Source organism: Mchenga conophoros, linkage group LG23 (assembly GCF_057382185.1).
Source record: "Mchenga conophoros isolate Kocher_MC1m ecotype Shallow Benthic linkage group LG23, M_conophoros_male_GT1.1, whole genome shotgun sequence".
NCBI classification, from domain to species: domain Eukaryota; kingdom Metazoa; phylum Chordata; class Actinopteri; order Cichliformes; family Cichlidae; genus Mchenga; species Mchenga conophoros.
The window spans coordinates 31,698,819-31,722,906 of record NC_140547.1 but is presented as its reverse complement, the minus strand read 5'-3'; the positions used below and the strand labels follow the sequence as shown (position 1 = coordinate 31,722,906).

The 24,088-nt window shown below is 39.8% G+C and overlaps 1 protein-coding gene across 3 annotated transcripts in view; it reads left to right on the top strand.

Annotated features, from left to right (window-relative positions):
• The window catches only part of LOC146547627 (voltage-gated inwardly rectifying potassium channel KCNH7-like), a 79,678-nt gene that overhangs the window by 1,179 nt on the left and 54,411 nt on the right, over positions 1-24,088 (top strand). For all 3 annotated transcript variants that reach the window (XM_085265559.1, XM_085265558.1, XM_085265557.1), the window contains exon 2: positions 103-333. In XM_085265559.1, the coding sequence (XP_085121685.1) occupies positions 103-333 (231 nt within the window). The remainder of the gene's footprint in view (positions 1-102; positions 334-24,088) is intronic.

Below are 24,088 nucleotides of genomic sequence, written 5' to 3'. Positions count from 1 at the left end.
TATACTTTTTCATATTCTTATTTATGTGCAAATAGTTTAAAATTACATCTATAAACACGGTAACACGCTTTCTCCCCCAATTTCTTCTCTGCCTCGTCACAGATAAGAAATTCATCATAGCCAATGCCCGGGTGCAGAACTGCGCTATTATCTACTGTAATGATGGTTTCTGCGAGATGACGGGCTTTTCCAGGCCAGATGTAATGCAGAAGCCATGCACTTGTGACTTCTTGCATGGCCAGTTCACCAGTCGGCACGCTGTGGCCCAGGTGGCCCAGGCACTGCTGGGGTCCGAGGAGCGCAAAGTGGAGATCACCTACCACCGCAAGGATGGTGAGTGTTGCAAGGTTCAGGTGACACATGCAGAACTTGACATAAGGCTGCTGCAATAGTCTGACATTGAAATCCACACTGGCTGGAAAGCTGCTTATGTTTTGACTTTATGTTGTGATCCCTGTTATACCTTTCGATGTAAAGAAATTGCTTAAAATAATACAGTTTTTAAATCTAGTGTTACAGTGTTTGAATTTGAATAGATTTTGTGCTGCTATCTGCAAGGAAAGCCTGTAGATGAAGAAAAAATATGTGAAGGGTGACTTGTACAACATCTGCCAGTGTAGGTACATTTAGTGTGTAATTTTTAGTTCTGAATCAGTTCTAGCTGGAGCATTTTGCAGCAGCAAATCACTAAGTGCACCCATTTAGAACCCTGAGGGGGGAAAAGAGCAACTGTTAAAGTTTTGTCTCCCATGATGTCCAGTTTTGAAATGATGTATGCACTGAATGACTGGGAAAAGGTGTTCATTAGCCTTCGCCGGATAGGACACTCCGGGAAGGATGTAGCTCAGCTCCCTTAAGACCAATGTGAAGATAGTCAAGCGTGCGGTTTCTCTCTTTCTGTTCTTGCCATCTCTCGGTTTCTCCTCAGTTTACTGAACACATATGTCACTCTTCATTCTGCTACTTTACATTTTCCAGTGTAAGCCTCCATAGGTGTGGCAGTTGTCTGTAAATGATGGGATCTGTATCACTCATCTATGATTAAGATGATGTAGCATGCATATGCTAATTCATGACTTGACAGCTGGGATAGTTTTGATGAAATACAAAGTTAGCTCCAAAGTGAAAGTTTAACTGTTTGATTCACATCAACTGTGTTGGTTCAGGGAGAGTTTGTGTGCTGTCCTCTAATCGTGGCATATGTATTCAGATGATTAAGTCTCCTTGCGTAACACTTAAGAACCAGTAAAGTTGCACTGTGATTCAAACAAGGATTAATAGTTTTGTAAGAACTTTGTAGGGAGGATCCCCATGTGGTTGTGTGTTTTAGGAATTGTTTATTTTTTTGTCTTGAGCTCAGGGATCATTCTACAGCATTTCTTATGACTTTTAAGAGTTGGCTACAACATCAAGTAATAATACTTGTATCAATATGTAATGACCAACGACCTATAGGGCCAGTATCTGCTTCGGAACAGGATGAGCACTGCCAGAGCCCTACAAAATGACCTCCAGCAGGCCCCTAGCATGAATGTCTCTGACCAAACAATCAGAAACAGAGTTCACGAAGGTGGCCTGAGGGCCCAACATCCTCTAGTAACATTGTTCAGCATGACCGGTTGGGTGGTGGGTCAGTGATGGTTTAAGGAGGCATATACACGGAGAGACACACAGACCTCTACAGGTTCAGCAACAGCACCCAAACTGCCATTAGGTATCAGGATGAAGGCCTTGGACCCATTGTCAAACCCTATGCTGGTTCTGGGTTCTTCCTGGTGAACAAGAATATCTGGCTTCATATGATGAGAGTATGCAGGCAGTTCTTGGAGGATGAAGGAACTGATACCACTGACTGACCTCCACACTTACCTGACCTAATGCCAATACAACCCCTCTGGGACATTATGTTTGGGTTCATCCAACATCGCCAGGTTGCACCTCAGATTGTCCAGGGGCTCAGGAATGCCCTAGTCCGTATCTGGATCCCCCAGAACACAATCTATCGTCTCACTGGAAGCATGCCCTAACATTGTCAGGCATGCATACAAGGATGTGGGGGCCATACAAGAGTACTATTTTGACTTGCTTCAACAAAATCTATTCAAAATGGACAAAATCTATTGTTTATTAAACAACACTTTTTGGCTTTTGTCTGGAAAAACAAAAGCTAAAAAGACTGTCTTCAATTACATTATACTTTGAATGGGACCATACTTTAACATCCAAAGGAGTCTTTGCAGATGTTTAAGTTTCAAAAATACTTTTTAAAGGTGGACTGGCGAGACCATAGGGCAGTTTTTAACTTTGCCTCAGGTCATCTTCAATGAGGCAGTTTCCAATTAACATGCCTGCACTTCTCGAGTTTGTTTACACATTTAAGTTGATCGTGCGTTTCTGTGAAAAGCTTTGGACTTCAGGCGCTGTAGTTGAAATCCTCAAATTGATTGTACTTTTGCAGTTTTCAGTCATTTGTTCCCATGTATTCAAATTCAAAATGGGGGGGGGGGGGGGGGGGGGGGGGGCTTTATTTTGAAATAAATGCAGCTTTTACAAAATGGTGTTATATCTCTGCTTTTGAAATGACATTTTTTCAGGGACAGTGAAACAACATCCTGTCAGGAGGATTTGTTTTGACGCTTGATGTGTAATCGGCGCTGTGGTTCAATCAGGATGACGCATGCTTCAAAGACTGAGCTTTTTTTTGTTTGTTAGTGTGAGTATGATTGTGTATGTAATGTATAAGAAAATCCAGACCAAAAGAAGGTGATGTAGATTAGGTCAAAAGCAGCTTATGGAGCAGTCACAAAGACATAGATGTTTGTGGTCAGAGGTTAAAAGAAAGTGATAAAGATAGAGAAAAATTCTTGAGGGAATAGGCAGAGAGGAGATGTCAGCCCATGTTTTTAAGAAAAGTGTTGTGCTACAGCCTGAACCTGTAACACCTTTCAATATAAAATCTAGCTTTGTGTTATATTGGCCTTGCTGAGCTTTTTGTAAATGTTGCATCAGTAATGCTACATTTTCCCTTTGCTTATCTAAATGGTTTTGTTCTATATTATATTTATAATTATATTTTACATTCTGAAACCATAAAGTCCATTTCAGATTTTTTATTGATTGCATGAGAACTTTATTTTTGTGTCAGAGAATTTCTGCACCCTTTTTGTGTAATAAATGTGAGTTATTGAACACCTAGCATGAACTCCAGGCCTCGAGGGGCAGTGTCCTGCAGGTTTTAGATAACACCCAGGGTCAACACACCTGAATCACATGATTAGTTCATTACCAGGCTTCTGGAGAACTTCAAGACATGCTGAGGAGGTCATTAAGCCATTTAAATCAGCTGTGTTGGATCAAGGACACATCTAAAACCTGCAGGACACCGGGCCCGAGGCCTGGAGTTCGACACCTGTGACATAGAGGATTCATAGTTAAAAGTCCTGTCTTCCTTCTCTCATCCCTAACGGTCGTGGCAGATGGCTGCCCTTCCCTGCTGGAGATTTCTTCCTGTTAAAAGGGAGTTTTTCCTTCCCACCGTCACCAAAGTGCTTGCTCATAGAGGGTCATATAATTTATGGGTTTTTCTCTCTATATATAATTGTAAGGTCTGCCTTACAATATACTTTGATACTGGTCTGCATTTCACAAGTTTGCGTGAAGCTGATTTAAGTGTATATTTTTTAGCCTATATTTTCACTACAGTGGATCAGAGTCGGTCCTCCTGTGCTTAGTGTATGCGTAACACTAGCTGAACACGAGTTCAGCTAGTGCGCTGGCCAGAACGAGCTTCCCTGGCATCAGCAATATGACTTACATTATTGTTGCCACTGTCACCAAAATTAGCTGGGGTGTGATTAACAAACTGCCAATATTTTGAGTTGTCTGTCCGTCCAGACGTTTACCAGTTGGAAAGATTTTATGAGACAGCCACTATTCTACTCTTCTTTGCATGTCCATTGTGGCACATTTTAAATTGGTAACATTCTTTCATAATGGAATTTTCTTTTAATACTTAAAGGATTAAAGTAACTGACCATTAGGAGTCTAATGCTCCTCTAGGCCAGTTTGTCAGCTAAGACAAGCTGGACGTTCAGCGTCCATTGATCTGCTGGGCAAACAGTATTAACGATTACACAAATACCTGCATGTTGCATTGATCTCTGAAAACAGTGTATTGGAGAGTGCAAATCAGTCGTGGCCAAACATCCGCCCTCTGTTGGCCCATCCACAGGAGATCTAAAGTGAAATTGGACAGTTTGTTAATAATAACAATGTTCATTGGATTTAGACTGTTGGGCCCTACAGCAAGGGAAATGCCTTATTACTATTCTGTATCCTGGTTCCTAATTACCACAGTGTTTTCCTCTTACCTGAGTCAGAGTTTCTCCAGGGAAGGTCATACACCTGTTTCAACTTGGCAGACTGCTGTTAAACATCCTGCTTGTATTAGGATAAGCAAATATGGGTACATGTATTCATACATGTAAATCATCTTTTCTTTTGAATTTATATAAATATATTTTTAGCTTTTTATGTAATCTGGTATGTTTGCAGATATGTTTAACCATTTATAATCTTTGACTGCAAAACATTCTTGTGATCACACTGTTAATACAAATGTGCTGAAGCAGGCAGCTCCATTTGTAAAAAATACACATATTATTGTGTCTTTACACAATAATATGTCTTTGATACAGTCTAGCAATGGATAAAGTCATGTAACTGAAGCACGGTTGTTTGTCAGTGATGGACAACAATTAGAATTTCTTTTAAAAAATGCACCAGCTGTCTTGAGTGGTGCTGCAGTGAAAAAAATCCAGAAAAATCAGGTTTAGCAACTCCCAGATTTATACATTTATGAGAATAGATTTAGATGTAACAGCCAGCAATCAGAGAGCCTTCAGCCTCTGTCTCTATTGTCTTCTGTATTAGGATTTTAGGAGAAATGTCATTGCAGCAGATCTCATTGTGGTGCTCTGTAGGAGTTTCCTCAAGCCAATCTTCTTTTTAATCCCAGGATCCTAGGTCGATATAAGCACATTGCCCAATGCCCTTTACAGTCCATGAAGGAGATTCTGCTCATCAGCACAATCTCTGGCACATTGTTAATGCTTTATGATTTTTGCGTTCACTGGACCACTGGTCCTTTTTCCTTTCAGTGTATCTGACTTCTGTCATTAAAGTGGAAATTGTTTCCAACTGCTGGGGAAAGTAATTGTAAATAGTGTGCTGAAGATACGCAGTAGTAATACAAAATATGCATTCGGTAATGTATTTCATGAGTTTAATATGTAAAGTGTGTTAAATACAGACAATTCACGCAAAATAGTTAAAAGATTGAAAGAAATTAGCCAATAATTGTTCTGACAATTATTTTGACAATGGTACAAAGAGTCTTGCACTTTAATCTTTTAAGGAATACAGATGCAGGGCTCATTCTTCTCTGGCAGGATTTTGTTAAATATAGTTGCATGGCCCATTTAAATGGTAATGCTACAAAATTGTCTTTGGAACATCTGTTGCCACCTGAAACACAAGCATATAGTAAAACAGTTCCTGTTTTAAAAGACTACCTGTTTCAGCTCTGGCATTGAACAATGCACCACAGGAGGTAGCTACAGCTGATGTTCCTGTCAGCACTCATTATTACTCTGCAGGCTGATATTTGCTAATGAATGTATCCAGTGTATAAATAAATTACCAGAGTTAAAGATTAAGTATTTAAATGTTAGTGTCTTAATGACAGTTTCAAAAAAAAGTCAGAGTAAATATAAACAGTTCTAATCTCAGCAGCACATATTTACTCAGCAACACTCGCTCTATTTGCGTCTCTGTTCCAAGCATTTGCAGCGCCTTGCTTCCCATGCTAAAAATGCCGACTCTCGGGGTCCTTTGTGTATCTAGAAATCCATAAGCTCAGCACATGCTAACAGCTCTCATTTGTAAATAGCAAATGAGAGTGAAAATGTCACACTCTAAATAGATTAAAGCTGGTTGTGCTTCAGTGATGCTCGCTGAGATTAGAGCTTTTCCAACCTTCAAATGCCATGGATAAATGTGGGAACTTTAGATTGTGATGAACATTTGTTGTCGTTGCTTAAAAAGCCATAATCTGAACAAAATAGGTGACGTTATAAAGTTCAAGTCATAGTTATTTTCAGTCTGTTATTCATGTTGGGTCAGATTTGCTAACGATCTGTCCAAACTTTGCAAACAGAATTATTTTAGGACCTGCTAAAACTTTTAGTATTTAGCATTGGTAGAAACTACATTTTAAATTATGCTTTTAGAATGTTTAATGGATATTTTTAGTGCTATCGTGGATCTGAATGTTATTCATAAATGGAGTGTTAAAAGTGGGTCTTTTCTTTTCTTTCCTTTTGGCTTTTAAAGGCTCAGTTACAAAACTAATGTTGTTTCTGAGTCCTTATCTGATCAATAGTACACATCTGAGATGTGCCTAATAGTTAGTATTTCCTAATTGGTTGATTGCATTCTGGCTTGGTGCATGTGAGTGAATATATATTATTGTGTGTAAGTGATTGTGTGAACATAGCTGTGAGTGCAAGATCAGTTGTATATCTTTTCTCAGCAGTAATACATATACAATACATATACTATGGCAAGGCATGTAAAAGGGGAAAAAGTTGTTCTGCAAGTTTTATGAACAAAGCACAGTAACATTAACGTCATTAACATGCAGGCAGATATATATTGTTCTGTCTGCTTCTGTACATACTTCAGGTCATACTGCTAGGGCTTGGGACAGAATCTAGTACTTTTTAGGGAATTAACTGAATTAGTACAGAGGACAGATTCACACTAAATCGATTGGTGCCAAATTTTGGTACAAGAGCCCATCTGGATTAGACGGTTGTTGCCTTTGCAAATCATGGTGTCCAGAAGTGGTTACAACAGCTGGTGCTGTGTGCGTTTGTGTCTCAGTTTCATGTGCAGCTGCCTCTTGTTGATTCAAGTTACCATGCTACTTTTGAATTGAATGAAACCTGTGCTTACACTGCATTCTTTTGGTTACTAGATGCTTGCTCTCTCAGTGAGTCTGCTGGGACCTGTTATCACGGTTGTCTGGTTATTACTACTCAACTAACTGATGTTTGTTTATAAATTAGAAAATTAGCCTGCCTCTCCTATCAGTCCATTTTTTGTATTGCAGCATCATGTTCATGTTCCCTAATGATTAAAAAAATTACAATTACAATTTCTAGACCCAAGTTGACACAGTAAAATGACATGTTTTGTCCAAGAGTTGAAATCCAACAACATCAGGTGTACTATCCTATAAAACCTTAGTGTTGGTAATATTTTGTTAAACGTGCTTCTAAGAGAAAATTAAGAGAATGTAGGGCAACGATCCATCAGGAGCAAAACAACACAGTGGAAATAATATTTATTCTTCTTTATCTTTCAGCAAACATCACCTACATAAAGGGCTAATATTTGGGCATGCACAAAACACTTAATGTTACAGGTTACAGAATACAGTTTAACACCATATGTAAACCAAACAAGTTAGTATCTAAACCAGATTGTCATGGATATACAAACATGGTATTGCAGGGGCTTGGGGCTAACTAATTTGTACAAGAATGAGATGACTTGAAGGTGTTTTTTTGAAGGTGCTGCTGACATAAGTGCACCACATTGTGGGAATTTTGTATGAATAACTCACAATGTGCAAATAGCCAATGAGGCTATGGAAACTGGACAGGATGACTAATGATGAGATGAGTCAGGTTATTCAATGGTGTGAGTCTTGAATGGAAACCACACTCCATAAAACCAATTCTTGCAGATCCATTGCTGTGCAAACAAGATAAGCTCTTATTCTGTTTCACCTGCATTCTCCGTCATGTTCTCGGGTTTAGCTGTGTTTGAGCGCATACAGTGGGCAGCCTGTCTCTGTGAAAGACATGTGTATGAAGGGAAACAGTGCGAGCTAAAAAGAAGGAAATGCAGAGAGAATAAAAGAAGATGCAGGGGACAAAAAAGGGACAACAAAAGACAAAATAAGGCGCATAACTGAAAGACGGAGAGCTGGGATGAAGAAAGGAGCATTCATCCTTATCTAAATGTGTGTGTGGTTGGGGCGGCTGGCAGAGAGAGTAAATGGAGGTGTCAGAGATGGAAAGAAATCAAGTGCAGCTGAATATCAGATGGCTTCTTCCATTGTGGGAACGCCCCCTTGAATTCAGTCCAGTTGCTTGAGAGCTGCTTAAATAATTGATGGCCCTAGTTCTATATCCAACACCCTTTGTCTGTCTCACTGGAAGCAAAGTGTTACCTCTTTATGCAGATACAGAACATTATTTTCACTTGACTGCGCTAAAAACAGAGTGAGCTGTTCTCGTGTTCAACATTGAATAAACCCATATAAAATAAAACAAAGGATTTGCTTAGAAAACTGATTTTGTGCGACTGAATAAAGCTGTCCAGCTCACTCTTATCACTTTACAGGGCCCAGCTAGGGAGCAGTGTAATGAGCAAAGCTACCACTCTCAGTCTAAAGTGACATAGATAGATTTGTGTTGTAGCAGAAGCTTTGATTTCCTCTATATTCATGCCTCACAGTGGATCCCATTTATAACGAGTCTCCTCAACAGCTTTTCTGGGCTGTTAGCAAAAGAAAGAGGCTCCCCAAATGCAGATGTGGTTCTCAAGAAAAGCAGGCAGTTTCTACTTAGCTTCATATTTCATGTTATGAGAGCAGTTACAGTTATTTTTTTAGCTGACGGTTTATTATAACTATTGCAAAGGAACATTTGACCTGGTAATAAAGATCTGGCTTCATTGACAGACTGAATATAAAGACACTAGAATTGTGAAAGCAGACTGGTAGTAATATAGGAATAACGTCTAATGTTAGAATATCTGTTTAAATTAATGTGTATTTCAGTTACAAATTGACAGAAATTGTAAATCTGACTCAAATCTACTCAGCAGGAATACTCAGCTTTTCCCCCATAATGAAAAGAGTAAGAGTCATAACTTAATAACTAACTAAATTCATTTACAAAGACTGACACCAAGCCCACATGATAAAAACTGCAAAAATTTAACTTGCAAAATGCTAACTTTGTTGCCCTGGAAAGCATTTATATGATGGTACATATAGGTGTAACATCTTCAAACCATATTTCAATGAATAGCTGGACAGTTGTCCCCCGTGACAGACCTGACTAGGTTGATAGGCCCGTAAGCTGAGTATCACTTGCCCAATGTCACACTAGTAGCTCTGTAAGGCACTACTGAGCACCAGCACTTTGCTAAGATAAAGGTCCAAAATGCAGCCTTTGTCAACAAAGATGAAAAGATCTGCTCCTCTTTCAGTCATCTTTTGCAGAAAATAGCATGGCCTCAGACAGATAAATGATTTGCTGCCTTTCTGTCTTCTTATTTGTATTAAAATTCATGAAACCTTTCACTTAGTGTGTAACAAGATCATTCGGATCAATAACGTATTCCTTCACCATCCCTCCCCTCCATTGTGCTCCTGTTAGATCATTCTTCACTGCAGCAGCAGACACCATTTTTTTTCTTCTCACTGACATGTCAGATGAAGTACAATGCTATACATATAGTTGTAGACATTAATATCTACAGAATAAAATCAACACAATATTTAAAAAAAAAAAAAAGAAATCTGATCTTTTTTCTTTATTTGTTAGGAGGTTGCAAAGGAGTTAATATCCTTCCATTGTTTCTATTTTGTTTCACTGTTTTATTTCATTGATATCCATTAAGGTATTGACATTTTTGGATTCTTTCAAAGAGAAGAATTACTTTCATAAATCAAACTTTTAGCAGAAAGCTATACACGCTGCTCTGGACATGTCAACAGCTTTGTCATTTTCCCACATATAGAATTTTATGATATCAGTCACACATACTAGTTAATTAACTGGTATGAATGAAATCTATTACAAAGCCAGGGCTTTACAGCGCCAGTGAATAAATGTAGGTCAGTCTGGTGTTGTATCTTTGAATTAAGCCCACACTCACTGCATTTATGTGATAGTATTACCGCAAACAGACAGTAAACAGTCTGACGGCCCCTCCCCCAACCCATTCAGGCTCAAACACTTGGCTTTCCTCCCCCTCCCCACAAGTCTCTGCTCATTCTTGTTTTATTAAGGGGCTCACATCTCCTGTCCAGCAGCTCCATGTGCAGAGATGCCGTTCATTCATCTGATGTCCAGGAGATAACAGGTTGACTCTACGAATGCTGACTGCATGGAAGAATCACACAGTGTGGGTCTGCCAATTGAACCCTGCCCCCTCCACTCAGTTGTTCATATTTCTCATGAACGATATTTCAGACCTGATCCCAGATTTTCTCTCATTCAGAGACGAATATACAAAGAGCAAATCTGTGAATGAGCAGCCATTCATTTTTTGTCACTGTTATATAGTTTTTCATTCACTGGATTTTGTGCTGTTTGGATTGTTGCAACAATCAGGGAAGGGAAACAATGAAATGTTCTGAAAAACCTCATGTCCTGGCCTTAATTTGGATCTTATGTTCCCTCACACCTGGACATTGAAATTCAACTGCATCTCCCACATAACAGAAAGGAGGAACAACTTGAAAAACACAACAAAGACCCCAAGACACAATCCCAGCCCCACAACAATCACTTGCTTCCATGAATTGACGCATTTTTGCACCCTATCACTAAATGCCATGGATCTGTATTCTGCTACCCTTGGAGGACCATTTGATGGGGATTCAATCAACAAACCCTTAGAGGCAGGGGGACAGCCTAAAGCTAGTGGCATATATCATCACAACTGTACAAATGTCAACAAAACCTGACATCTGACATTATCAAGGTGTTAGACCGCAGTAGTTCAAGTCTGACATTTCCCAAACTTCGTCTGTTTGAGGTCTCTTCATCATGCATGTCTTTCTTATTTACATCCAGGTTGGTACTGTGTATTTTGTCTTCGTTGTTTCTTATTTTTTTGGCTCTTGCTAGACAGTTAAGCATGACCAATGCTGTTCAGATTGTTGCAATGCTAAATGACGCTAAAAAAGAAATTATGGGTTCTTTTTTTAAATTTTAGTCTTAGAAGTCCTCATAAGATATTGTTGTATGTTTTCTAGCAAATGTTGCATTACTATATTGTGTGAACGCTATTTTTAGTTGTCTGACAAAGTCGAACCAGTATTTGGTTATGAACTGGCTAAAAGAAAAAAGTGACTGAACATAAGGGTGGGCGATAGAAACGATATAAATTTGGCCAACGATAGAGATTTTGACTATACCGCTCTATCGTGATAGCGCATGTTGATGATGTGCCTGTTTTGGTCGAAAGCATCGCAGCGGCTTACAGCCATTATCCATCCATCCATCCATTCGCTTCCGCTTGTCCTTTTCAGGGTTGCGGGGGGCGCTGGAGCCTATCCCATCTGTCATAGGGCGAGAGGCGGGGTACACCCTGGACAGGTCGCCAGTCTGTCGCAGGGCCAACATACAGGGACAGACAACCATTCGCACTCACATTCATTCGCACATTGTGACAATTTGGATTATGCAATTACCCTATCCCCACAAGCTGCATGTCTTTGGACGGTGGGAGGAAGCCGGAGTACCCGGAGGGAACCCACACAAACACAGGGAGAACATGCAAACTCCACACAGAAAGACCCCGGCCTGATGTTGGAATTGAACTCAGGACCTTCTTGCTGTGCGGCAACAGTGCTAACCACCGTGCCACCGGCAGCATCTGCAAAATATGCCGACAGTCATAGCAAAGAGATGAAGCACTTTTGAAATGTGGGGAAAGCCAAAAACTGCGCTTCCTCCACTTCCATAACATTGATTCATTAATGACTTTTTTCGAGTGGAAAAAAAGTTGGCATTCATCCTCCAGCTTCACTGTGCCAATGTTATGCTAACATAGCTGTTTCGCTAGCAATCATGTAGCACAACATTAGGTAGTCCAACTTCAGTAACCCTGCAAATGCCACTGCTGTTTAGTTTTCTCTCTTCATTTATGTTGGAAGTGGTAGCAGAGCTGTACGTTTTAATTAGTTTCAAAAATCTCTCAGTCAGAACATAGTATGTCATGTTTAGGTGGAAACTAGCGAGCTAACTTCCTGCTAACTTCTAACTCCGTTAAATTTAATAAATTCTGTTTTCATGGATGCCTGGATGTTAAACTTAATTGTTACACCTGGTAAAGCAGCAACGCTGATGATTTTATTAAAGATTAAAGAATTTAGACCGTTTTTTACTCTCAGTAAAAGAGTTTGACTTTGGGACCTGAAGGGACGGAATTTTGGACCCAGATTACTCCGCGAAGCTCCTCACCATGGCAGCCGTAATGCTCTGACAATCCATCAAGCAGTGCGGCTTACCAAAGTTGTACTAAAACATTTTTTAACAGATTTCTGCACGCCCAAATCGGGTTCGAGGTCAGTAAGCACAACCAGAATTCATACATAAGGCACACTCTCTATTTTTGAGAAAATTAAAGAATTTTAAGTGTGCCTTGTAGTGTTGAAAATACCTTATACAGAAGAAAAGAATATATCGCGATATATATCGTTACCGCACATGCTTGAAATTATATCGCGATATGAATTTTAGGCCATATTGCCCAGCCCTAACTGTACAATCATTAACTGGCTCTTCAAGGTATTCTTCAAAGGTCCACGTACACAGTACACATTCAGTCAAGCTCTCGTGCTGTAATAATACTGTAAACAGTAACCCATACACCACATGAACACAGGATATCCACAAATTTAAAAGTCACTAATCAGTTGTTCGTGTATTCAGTAATTTTTTTTATATATAGTGCCAAATCACAGTAGCAGTTGCCTCAAGATGCTGTATGTTGTAAAGTAAAGGCCCTACAATAATACAAAGAAAACAGTGAAAAACCCGTTTGATGAAGTGCTTTGGCGACAATGGGAAGGAAAAACTCCCTTTTAACAGGAAGAAATCTCCAGCAGAACCTGGCAGGGGGAGGGACGTCCATCTGTCGTGACCAGTTTTTGTGAGGGGAGGACAAAGACATGCTGTGGAAGTTAAGTTACTTTTGTAAGTGTCTTTTGTATTTAGCTGTCATCCTGTCTTTGTCCTCCGGATTCTGAATTTGGGTCCTTTTTTAAACCCTCACACATCATAATGGAATTTTAGTATCAGTCTGTCAATCTGTCAATAGCAGTAAGCCACGTTTTCCCGATCCAAGGATAGAAACAATACCAAGGAAATATCAGATAAAAGATTCGACATATGCTAAAATACAGCAACTAGTTTTTGTAATAAACCCTGAAGTACTCTGCAGTTGTGGGTAATTTTCAGCTCCATCTCTGATCAGCAGTGACAGAAACATATCAGCACAGGCGGATGCTTTAATTTTGTCATGCTTGATGTTGTCCCTTTTTTGGTAGCATCTGAAGCGCTTGTCACATCAGCTACAAAAACCATCTGTCTGTCCAAGATGGTGCAGTAGCACTGAGTTTGGAAAGATAAAGTAAAGACATAAAAACTACCTACTGTAACTTTGGCACTGAGCTCCTAATTTTTTGTTGTTTACTGTTTAGTAACTCTGTTTCCCTGACACTAAAAGAGGAACAGAAAGACAAACTTGTTTACTGAAAATGGCAAAGCAGGAGTCAGCTGACTCCTTGCACCACTATATTTTAATAGTTATGTATGCATGGTAAACACTGCTGGTTTACATTTTGAGGAGGGGCTCATAAAATAAGACCTTGAATGAATCTGCACCACAATCAGGCACACAAAAGGCAATTAAGTTGCTTGTATTCAGTTCTGCATCATGACTCAGATTTGGAATAAAGTTTATCTGCTTCAGCCTGCAGTTTGGCTTTTATACTGTGTGATTTAAACTCATTATGAAGTGTCTCTTATATAAATGCTGAGACAGAATGCATTGACCCTCTGATTCAAATTTTACTTTTAGTCACTGTCTTCCTACCATTATCAGGTCCTGTTGAAAGTCATTGTGCCTCATGCTAACAAGGCTGTACTCTGTCATTGTGATCACAATGTTTAACACCCACATCTCCTGTCTGTTCAAGAGGAGATGTTATGGGATGTTATGACTCCATCGCTAATTTCCAGGAATATATTTATGATATGCCATTACATTCGATTTTAATTATGTTCCAAGACTGTCATTGCCTTACCACTGGCAGGGGATAAATGGAAATAATTTTCTTCTATGAATAATAACAGAGGATATTTCTGCAGTTATAAATAATGTGTACGTATGTACTGTGTACCTGTTATTCATATAGATGCTGAGGCACTTCTCTTGATTTGACAAGTGACCTCTGTGCTACGAGACAGTTTCTCAAACCACCAGGCCCTGTGCTGCCATTGATGACATTCAATTCTGGAATAGATAGCAGACATACACGTATACAGTTCCGAGTACATCTAAATGTTCTCAGTGGAAAAAGGAAAACGGGAGAGGGGTGGGAAGCGCTGGTTACATTTCCAGAAGCATAGGCTTGTTTTTTAAATCTTTCTCATTTATAATCATTTAGCTTTAATACTTTAATGGAATCACAGCATCTTTTCACCCATCTTCTGTTTTTGAGTAGAGTCATCAGATTGAGTGGCTTGTCTGTTACTGTAAATGAGAATTTGTGCTCTTTGCAGTTTACACAGGTCGCCGTCATTCCTACACCCATGTTGCTTTTCTCACTTTCTGAATAAAAGACACTACTGCTACAACAGTGATCGACTCCAACACATTCTAACTTGCTGAGACGGTTAAAGAGTGACCTGGATAACTTGATTTGATGACAATTAGTTGTGGCGAACTGAAAAAGCTCACAGTTGAGCGTTTTACAGAGACATAGAGAGTGGAAACAAGGAGGGAAGTGTCACTGTAACCCCTGAGGTAGTGTAACACCAGAGCTGCTCGAGGCTCAGCTCACATTAGTATCACTCATTTGTGCTCACATACAAACATAACTGCATACACCCACACATACACACACACCATGTCTATCAAACCAAGGCAAAAAGTAGAGTTTTCCATTTAAAATGATTTTCACTTAAATGGTGCTGGCAGAGATTTCTCCGAGTGAGGGCTGTCAAGATTCCCATATAACAGTCAGATATAACCAGTTAACAGATGTTAAGCAACTGTGTGTGTGTATCCGTGTATGAGAGAGACAGCAAGAAGAAGAACTTGATCAAACTGCAGAGATAAATGTATGCTTGTGTTGAACTTTAGTTACCTTTCCACTGTGAATGAGTGTACGTTCAGCTGCATTCTTTTAATTATTGATAGTGGAAATGGAATGAAATTTCCAGCATCCTGAAACTGGAACTCCTCCTGCTGTGCAACTGTCAGGTACACAGTCACATTCAGCAATTTCTATTACCTAACTAATTTAGTTTTTTTACAAAGGATTGTTGTTGTTTTTTTTTATAATAAAGATACCAGGATTTTGTTCAGCTATGCAAATTGTTTATCACACCAACCCTCTTCATATCCTTCTTTTATTCATTTGAATGTTGTGCACATCCATGCATCTTCCTCTTTTCATGGTAGCACCATATTTACCATGCTTTGTCCCATATGACCACTATGCCTGTCCAAACATGTCCAAACTATTACAGCCTTTCCTCTCTAACTTTTCTCCAACACACTCAACTTGAGCTGTCGATCTGATGTACTCATTTCTTCATGAAATTGATCTTGTCCATTTTGGTCATTCCCAGTGTCAATCATAATCTTCAGCTCTGTCACCTCCAACCAAGCCTCCTGTCTTTTGTTAGTGCTACTGTTGCCAATCCATATGTCATATTAGGTCTCACTATCATCTTGTAAATCTTCTCTTTTACTCTTGCTGCTATCCTTTTCTCACAAATCACCGCTGACACTCATCAGCAGGGTAAACTGCCTGCACTTTCTCCTTCACCTCTGCACTCTCCATTGGTTTGTATGGTTGACCCCAGGTATTTAAACTCATCTGCCTTCACTATCTCTACTCTTTCTATGTTTACCTTTCCACCTGTCCCATATCTTATTCACACACACATATTCTGTCGTGCTTCCACTGGTTTTCATTCCTTTTCTCTCCAGAGCAAACCTCCACCTATCCAGGCTCTCGTCTGCGCGCTACTTTCACTATAGATCACAATGTCATTGGTAAACATCATATTCCACTGAGAATCCTGCCTGATCGTATCTGTCAACCTATCCATCATCATTGCGAACAAGAAGGGCAGCTCTGATGTAATCCCATCCCACTATATCTCAGTGTCTTGATGCATGTCCTGTACCAGCCTCACATACTTCTTTGCCACTCCTGACTTCCTCAAGCACAGCCACAGCTCATCTCTTTGCACCCTATTATTAATTTTCTCTAGATCCACAAAGACAGAGCACCTCTTTTTGACCTTCTCTGTACATCTCCATCAATACTTTTTACTACAGCTTTGCGCATCACCCTTGTTCAGAATGAGCAATGCTCAAGAAGTTGCAAACAACCCAAGAGCCACATCTCAGTTTCTACAGGCTTCAGTTATATGTGAAATATTACATTTTATGACAGGGCAATTAGAAAAAGACTGAAAAATCGCCCCTGGTGCACGCAGAGTATTTTCAGACGAAGACACCGTTTTAGTGTTAATGTGGACGTAGCCTAAGAGGACTACTTTATCTTGAAACTTTGCTAGTGGAAAATAAGATGTTGTTTGACTACTTTGGCTACTAGCCAGTTGCCACAGCTGCCTATGGTTGTTTATGTTGGTCTGCAAATACTCACTAATTATTAGCTCAGTAGAAGTAGAATTTGAAAAAATTCAATTCTTTAAAGTAAAAGTTGTGCCTGCAGCCAGCATGTTTCAAAAGACACTTTCACTTTGAAGCCAAATGGTTTTCATTTCCAGTTTGCAGATTCACAGTTTCCATACAGCTCAGGGAATAGCTGTGCAGTGCTTGTGGAAAAGTCCAACACCTTCAAACTGCGACCACAGCAGTGTCCTAGAGACCAAAGCAATCGAAAATAGTTGTGGAGTTGTGCAACACATTTTTCCCAGTGAGAGGTAAAACTCAGGGGGTTGCTGACCGCTGACTAGGGCTCTAGCAATTATTTTTCCAATGACTGTCATCAACTTCCAGCAAATAGTTAGGGAACACTAATTTTTCCCTCATGATCAGTGGTTTCTGGTAGCTGGTCACAGACTAATCTCTAGGCCTATGTAACTTCGGCTTTATTTGTCACCACATGTTTGCAAAACCTCAGTAAGAAAATTGAATATTTCTTCCAGTAGTGTAGACTGTTGACCTCTGCTGAGCCTTGGGTTTTGTGTTTTGGCCATTGCCATCTTGGTTTTTTGGAGCTATAACTTTTCAACCAGGGTTTAACTGAACAGCTACCATTTCAGTAGTGGGTTAACACTCCTACAGGTTACTCAGGTTATTTCCTCAGCAGGCTAAGATAAACAGCCAAGAAAACATTAAGGATTAAGATAATTCTACTGCCTGCTTGGCTGACAAGTCATTTACCAATGAACTGCCAACTCTCTTTCTTTTTGAAACCAAAATTGAAGAAATCAGTAAATTTTCTTTAATTGGTGAAATTAATACAATGACATCTCATGTCCTGTACAGCACTAAATATAATTAAAGTATCAGGTCTTTTACACTATAAAACAAAAATTTTACACTATAAAATACTATGAAAAAATCTTGAGATATCCCTAATTTCTTAATGATTTGCTACGAAAATGGGAAATAGGGGAAATGGGATATTATTAATTGAAACATGCATAGAAATACAATATATAAGGAAAAAAAGAATTTGCACAATTCTAATGAGATTATGAAAGTCAATAAGTTGTAACGCCCACCTTTATTCTTCAATAGAGCCTGAAATATCTTACGCAAGCTTTCTTGTAATTTCTTTAAGTAGGCTTCAGGAAAAGAGCTCCAAGCTTCTTGAAAGATATTTCAAAGCTCTGCTCGGCTGGAGGTAATGCCCTTCAGCAGAGCAGAGCAGTGATCCCTCAAGCTTAAAATGAGCTTGAACTGGCACAACCTTTGATGGTGTAATTAATGTAAGTTGAGAAAGAGAATCATGGCAGTGAGGCACAGACTGAGAGAACTGTGTTGAACAGAGACATGTATTGGATAGCTCTGTAATGAAAGGACATTGTTGGAATTGTTGGTCATTGGTGTATCAATGCAATATAAGACACTACCCTCATCTGAACTTTGTCCTTAGCTCCATTAGTGTTCCTGTTGTTAGTCCAAACCTTGAGGTCAAATTAAGGTTCCCGGGAGTCTTGTGTACTAAAAGGTGTCTATAACGTGTCTGTTATGCAGAATATCAACTTTTATCCACTGTGTTTGAGATGAATGCCGGTTTTATCTCATGCACAGTTGTGTTAATTTCATAGTAATGTCTTTGCTTGGACCAGTCATCTAGGTTACTGGAGAGACATCAAGTACAAAAACTGGCATGGAGGTGACTTTGCATGACTGGAACTACCTTTTTTTTTTTAAATCTTGTGTTTTTATCAGAATGGACACTGACTCCCACTGTACCAGAGTAGTTATGTTCAAAAATGATAATGCTATACAATGTGGCTTTGGTCTGAAAATATTAAAGAGCATGCTGTGATTTGGCGTAGTCTGCATATACACTTGGTAACACACTGTGCTGCCATCCTGCCGAGCCATCTGTCTAGCAAAAGATTACTAGGTAGCTCTGTTAATCCAGGTAGCTTCCTAACTGCACCCTGTCAGCGAGGAAATGAAGTTGAGTGGAAAATGTTTCAATGAATAAGACCCACGTTTCCTCTCAGGCTTAAGGCTTGACCTTGACACACCAAGCAGTTTCAACACTAGCAAAGCAGTAGCCTTATCACGCTGCTTATATATATAGAATTCCCTCCAGTTTGGCTCAAGAATCTTGTTTATGGGGATGATAGGCAGTTTTGTGCGCATTAGATCACTTTCACCTTGCCAAAGTTTGAGATTCTTTGCCACTTACATGAACTGTGTGTCAGCACTTTCCTCCATCCACCATTCTCTGAGGATTAGAGACTAGAAAAGAACAGATTGTGTTTCTGTTTCACTTCATCCATCCATGACTGTAAATTTGTGTCATGGGAGGGCTGATGCTGAGTCACACACTTTCTTTAAGTTTGAAGGGTATTTTTTTTTTCAATTCTAAATCTGTTGTTAAAGCAGTAGAGATGGCACCCGATCTATTAAATGGAGATATTTAACTGTGTTTGCTTTGCTTGTCCTTATAAATATTCAGGTCAGAAATTCTCTGACTAAAGTTGTTTTAGTCAGAGAATTTCAAAGGTGTGCTCTCTCATTACACTGCACCATGTAAAGCAGCTCCATTGCCTGCGTATTAGATTTAGTTGGACAGAGAACATTTTGCTAATTAATGCTGCCGGCAGGCTGTGTGTGAGTGACTGTGTGTGTTTATGTGTGTGAGCCAGTGTCTGTCTGTGGCTGTTTCAGAGTGTGCTGAGCCGAGATCTGTGGACCTCATTAGCGTTTTTGTGCGCATGCTTGGCTGTCTCACTGCCAGTGTGCACGCAAGAAATGTAAATGTTATTTCTGTTTGTGTGAGTGTGTGCATGCATGTATGTGTATCTGTGTTTGCCTGTCACACTCCTCTGAGGCAGGATACACAGGCAGATGGGCAGAAATTTGCATCAGCAGCAGTGTCGGGAATCTTTCTGATCTGTCCGTTTATAACGCGTCAGGTGGCCTTCCTGCAGAGAACCTGGGCAGCTCTCTTTCTTCTCAGGAAGAAAGACATGCAGAGACAGGAGCAGAGAACGAGAGCAGGCAAATAAAGACTAAGGGGAATAAACCAACAGAAAAAAAAGGAGTCTGGATTTAAGAGACATGAAGGAGTAAAGGAGTAATGACCAGAAGAGATAGAGGGAAAAGAAGTTCATGTAGAATTATTATTTTTATGCAGGTTTAAAACTAATACTAAACCCATATTAAAACTGGTCACTCCGCTCCAAGTAACACATGCGTCAACTGAAGTAATGACAAAAAGTCAGATGTCTATTCATATTAATGTACAGAATTCACCTGCTTGCTGCTACTACTGCACATTCACCCAGTGTATATACTATATGTATGTATATATATATATATATATATAATGTTCTTCCTCTACACCCCCCCCCCCCCCCCCCCAATTTTTGCACATGTCGAGGAGCGTGTCAGGCTACATTTCACTGTGTGTTATACTTGTATAACTATGCATGTGACAAATAAAGAACCTTGAACCTTGAAAAGATCACAATGTCCTTGTGCCCCTGTATGGCTTAGAAACTATAAGCACTTCTCTACTCCATTGTCTTTTTCATATTCAACTGTATTTGAATTGAGCCATTGCTAAGTATATGACATGAGATCACATGAAAAATTATTACAATAAACAAAATATAGATTTTTTTTAACAAACTTTAAGTTTTTATAAAATTCCCATCACTTTCTTCTTCTTCTATTCTTCTTCATACACACAGCTTTAAACCCATTCTCATTCTTATGTTGCCTAAAAAAGCCATTGTCACCAAGTCACCATTATGTTTTCTAGAATATAATACTTGACACTTATGAATTATAAATGCCTATGGATTCCAAGCAGCCTATTTTTAGAGTCACTCATACACGTACACACATAGATTGCATTTCAAGGCTGGGGTTTTGTCCCTGCAAGCACTACTTTTATAGACTGCTCTGTACTGTACTGTGAACGAATTTATTACAAGTACTGGAAAGTACTGTATGTTAAAAAATAATATAGTATAGTCAACTAATCACATAAAAATGAAATCATAACTATCTATATTTGATGTGAGCATCTCCAGTTCTCCTGGGTACAGGTGCAGTTATTCAAGCTTGGAAAATGTGCCACAGGTCTCTGGATTTTAGACTGGCTCACTGTCTTTTGTCTCTTGATATAATCTCTGCATGGTGTTTTTAGTGTGGGGCTCTTTGTTCGCCTTGTGTTTGAAGATGCAGGCCATTTACCATTACATCACATAATATTTAGCAAGTTTTATTGGATTTTGTTCGTTGATGGATAGAATGCTTTGAGACTTCTGCACAGCACTGTATGGTTGTGCACATGTGAGGGCATCTGTGTGCATGCATGTGATTTGTTTTTCATGTTTGGTTAGTCTATGCAAATGTGCATTTGTACAACTTCAGACACTTCTTCAACACTACAACTGAAAAAATGTAATGATAGGTGGCTGGGTGGTGTTTGTGTTTTCAGTGGAAACACTGTTAAATGCCCATCTAAATGATTTATTCCATTTGTTTGTTGCCATAAAAGGGAAATTTCTTTCAACACCCTGTATATTGGCAGATGAATAAAGATAATCATTTGAAAAACATCTTGAAGTCACTTTGTACTGATGACAGAATGGTGCAGTGAGTTTAACTTTCTTTGGAGCGCTCAGTTGTTTCCATGGAGACAGACGGAGAAGATTTTAATTTGCAAACAAAGTGAGTCAAATTATAGGATGCTTATCACTGTCAGTGCTACTCCTTGTGCTTAAAGAGATAAAAACAACAGATGCATTTGTATTTTTATAATGACAAAGCTGAGATGAAAGCTAAAATCAAAGTCATTGATTGAAGTTCATATTTTAAGTTGGGGTAAATAACTGAATCTGTCAGTATGAGGTAAGTACACAATAATATCTGGATGCACTCTTTTCATATCCAAAATATTCCACTAATAATGTGTGTATATTTGTGTAGGTCAGGATTTAATCCCTCTAGCTAACGTCAAAGTCCTTCTAGAAGCATGACTTACCACTTGGCAGCCATATTCGTAACTCTTCTGGGGCGATCGTGGCTCAAGAGTTGGCAGTTTGTCTTGTAATTGGAAGGTTGCCAGTTCGAGCCCTGGCTCCGACAATCTCAGTGGTTGTGTCCTTGGGCAAGACACTTCACCCGTTGCCTACTGGTAGTGGTCAGAGGGCCCGGTGGCGCCAGTGTCCCACAGCCTGGCCTCTGCCAGTGCGCCCCAGGGCAGCTGTGGCTACAATGTAGCTTGCCATCACCAGTGTGTGAATGGGTGGATGACTGAATGCAGTGTAAAGCGCTTTGGGGTCCTTAGGAACTAAGTAAAGTGCTATACAAATACAGGCCATTTACCATCTTCTGGGTAGTTATTTCATAAGTGTATGGGGAGCGTGTGAATAAAATTGACAGTCAAGTCTGATTCAAATTGCTTTTAAAAAGTATGTTGAATGCAAACTAAACTATGTGGATTATCTTGTCTTCTTCCTGTCACCCCAACCGGTCGCAGCAGATGGCCGCCCCTCCCTGAGCCTGGTTCTGGTGGAGGCTTCTTCCTATTAAAAGGGAGTTTTTCCTTCCCACTGTCGCCAAAGTGCTTGCTTCAGTTGTGATTCAAAACAAGCTTCTTTTTTTTTACCTCAAGTCATAGTTGCTATATCAGAATGCTGTTCTCTTAATACTCACTCTGTAGTCAATGCTGTGTTCATAGTGTAGTGTGTATATGGGGTGGCTGTAGCTCAGGTGGCAGAGCAGGTCAGCCACTAATCAGAAGGTCGGTGTTTCGATCCCAGGCTGCATCCTGGCTGCATGCCAAATATCCTTGGGCAAGATACTAACCCCGTGTTTGCCTACTGGTGGTGGTCAGAGGGCCCGGTGGCACCTGTGTCCGGCAGCCTCGCCTCTGTCAGTGCGCCCCAGGGCAGCTGTGGCTACAATGTAGCTTGCTATCGCCAGTGTGTGAATGTGTGTGTGAATGGGTGGATGACTGAATGTAGTGTAAAGCGCTTTGGGGTCCTATGGACTAGAAAAGCGCTATACAAATGCAGGCCATTTACCATTTACCATATGTGTGTATATAGTGCCGGTTTACACCAAGAGTCATTTTAAGGTAAAGGTACGGAACTGGAGAGGGAACACTAGCAATCTGGTCATTCCCTGTGAGTGAGTAGGCAGAACTAGGGTGAAGAAGAGGCAACCATCTGCTGTGACTTTATGTTCTGTATTATCTGTAAGCTACAGTGCTACAGTGTTGACACTGTAGTCACAGGAGGCACGGTAGTCCCCCCCCCCCCCGCCCCAGATTTAAGTGAATAGTTCAACCCACCCATGGTGACACTGATATACTGTTAGGCCCTGGATATTGCTTATCCCTTACCCCCTGGACTTCCTAAAACATAAATCAAAACCAGGCCTTGTGAACTACTTTGGTTTACAAAGCTGCACAGTAGCATTTGAGAACCTGATATAAGAAAGTGAGTGGTAATCCACAATTCTTTTGTAGGCAGAGTAAGAATCGCAGTTTAGGGTGTTTGAGCAGCAGTGCATCTATGCTCCCCCAGAAGCTGGGCTGGGTGCCTGCTGGGTGAGCTATAAATAGCCTAATAGTGATACCAGGATTTCAAGTCTAGTGTGTGAGAGAGCATCTTCCAACAATGTCTATGTTTATTAGTTAAAACATAAACATGCATCTCATTTTTGTTCATTGCTCCTGTACTACAGCTTTACTAATGTTGGCAACACTTCAATTACTATTTAAGCCTAGAGTAGGATTAAAGACGGAATCAAACCTAAAAATAAAAATGTAACAATCATATTTTCTGTTTATTTGAGGGTTTTTTCTGAAGCTAGGACAAGTCAGCTGGTAGGAATGGTCTACAATTTTGTCTCCTATATCTGCTTTATTTTTGTTCACCTCTTTCCTATTTGATCAATTAGGAACATTTAGATGTGAGGCATTAGCAGCTAGCAGGGTTGTATTAAATTACCTCCCACTGTGAAGCCATTGCCAACTCTAGTAATTGGGCCTCATTTTTTTTCCTTCCATGAGAACTGCTGTGAAAGTATTCATGGTTGTTACATGAAGAAGAAATTATTAATTATTCAAGGGGATACATTATTTAAATAATCTGCTAATGTTAGGTTTGATGTAAGCTGTTTGCAATGTTTCAACTGTACTGAACTGTGAAGGACACTTGCCGCATGTCTGTATGTATAAAATCATTGAGCTCCAGTGGGTTTCCTCTCAAAGGCCTTGTTGACCTTTTCACCC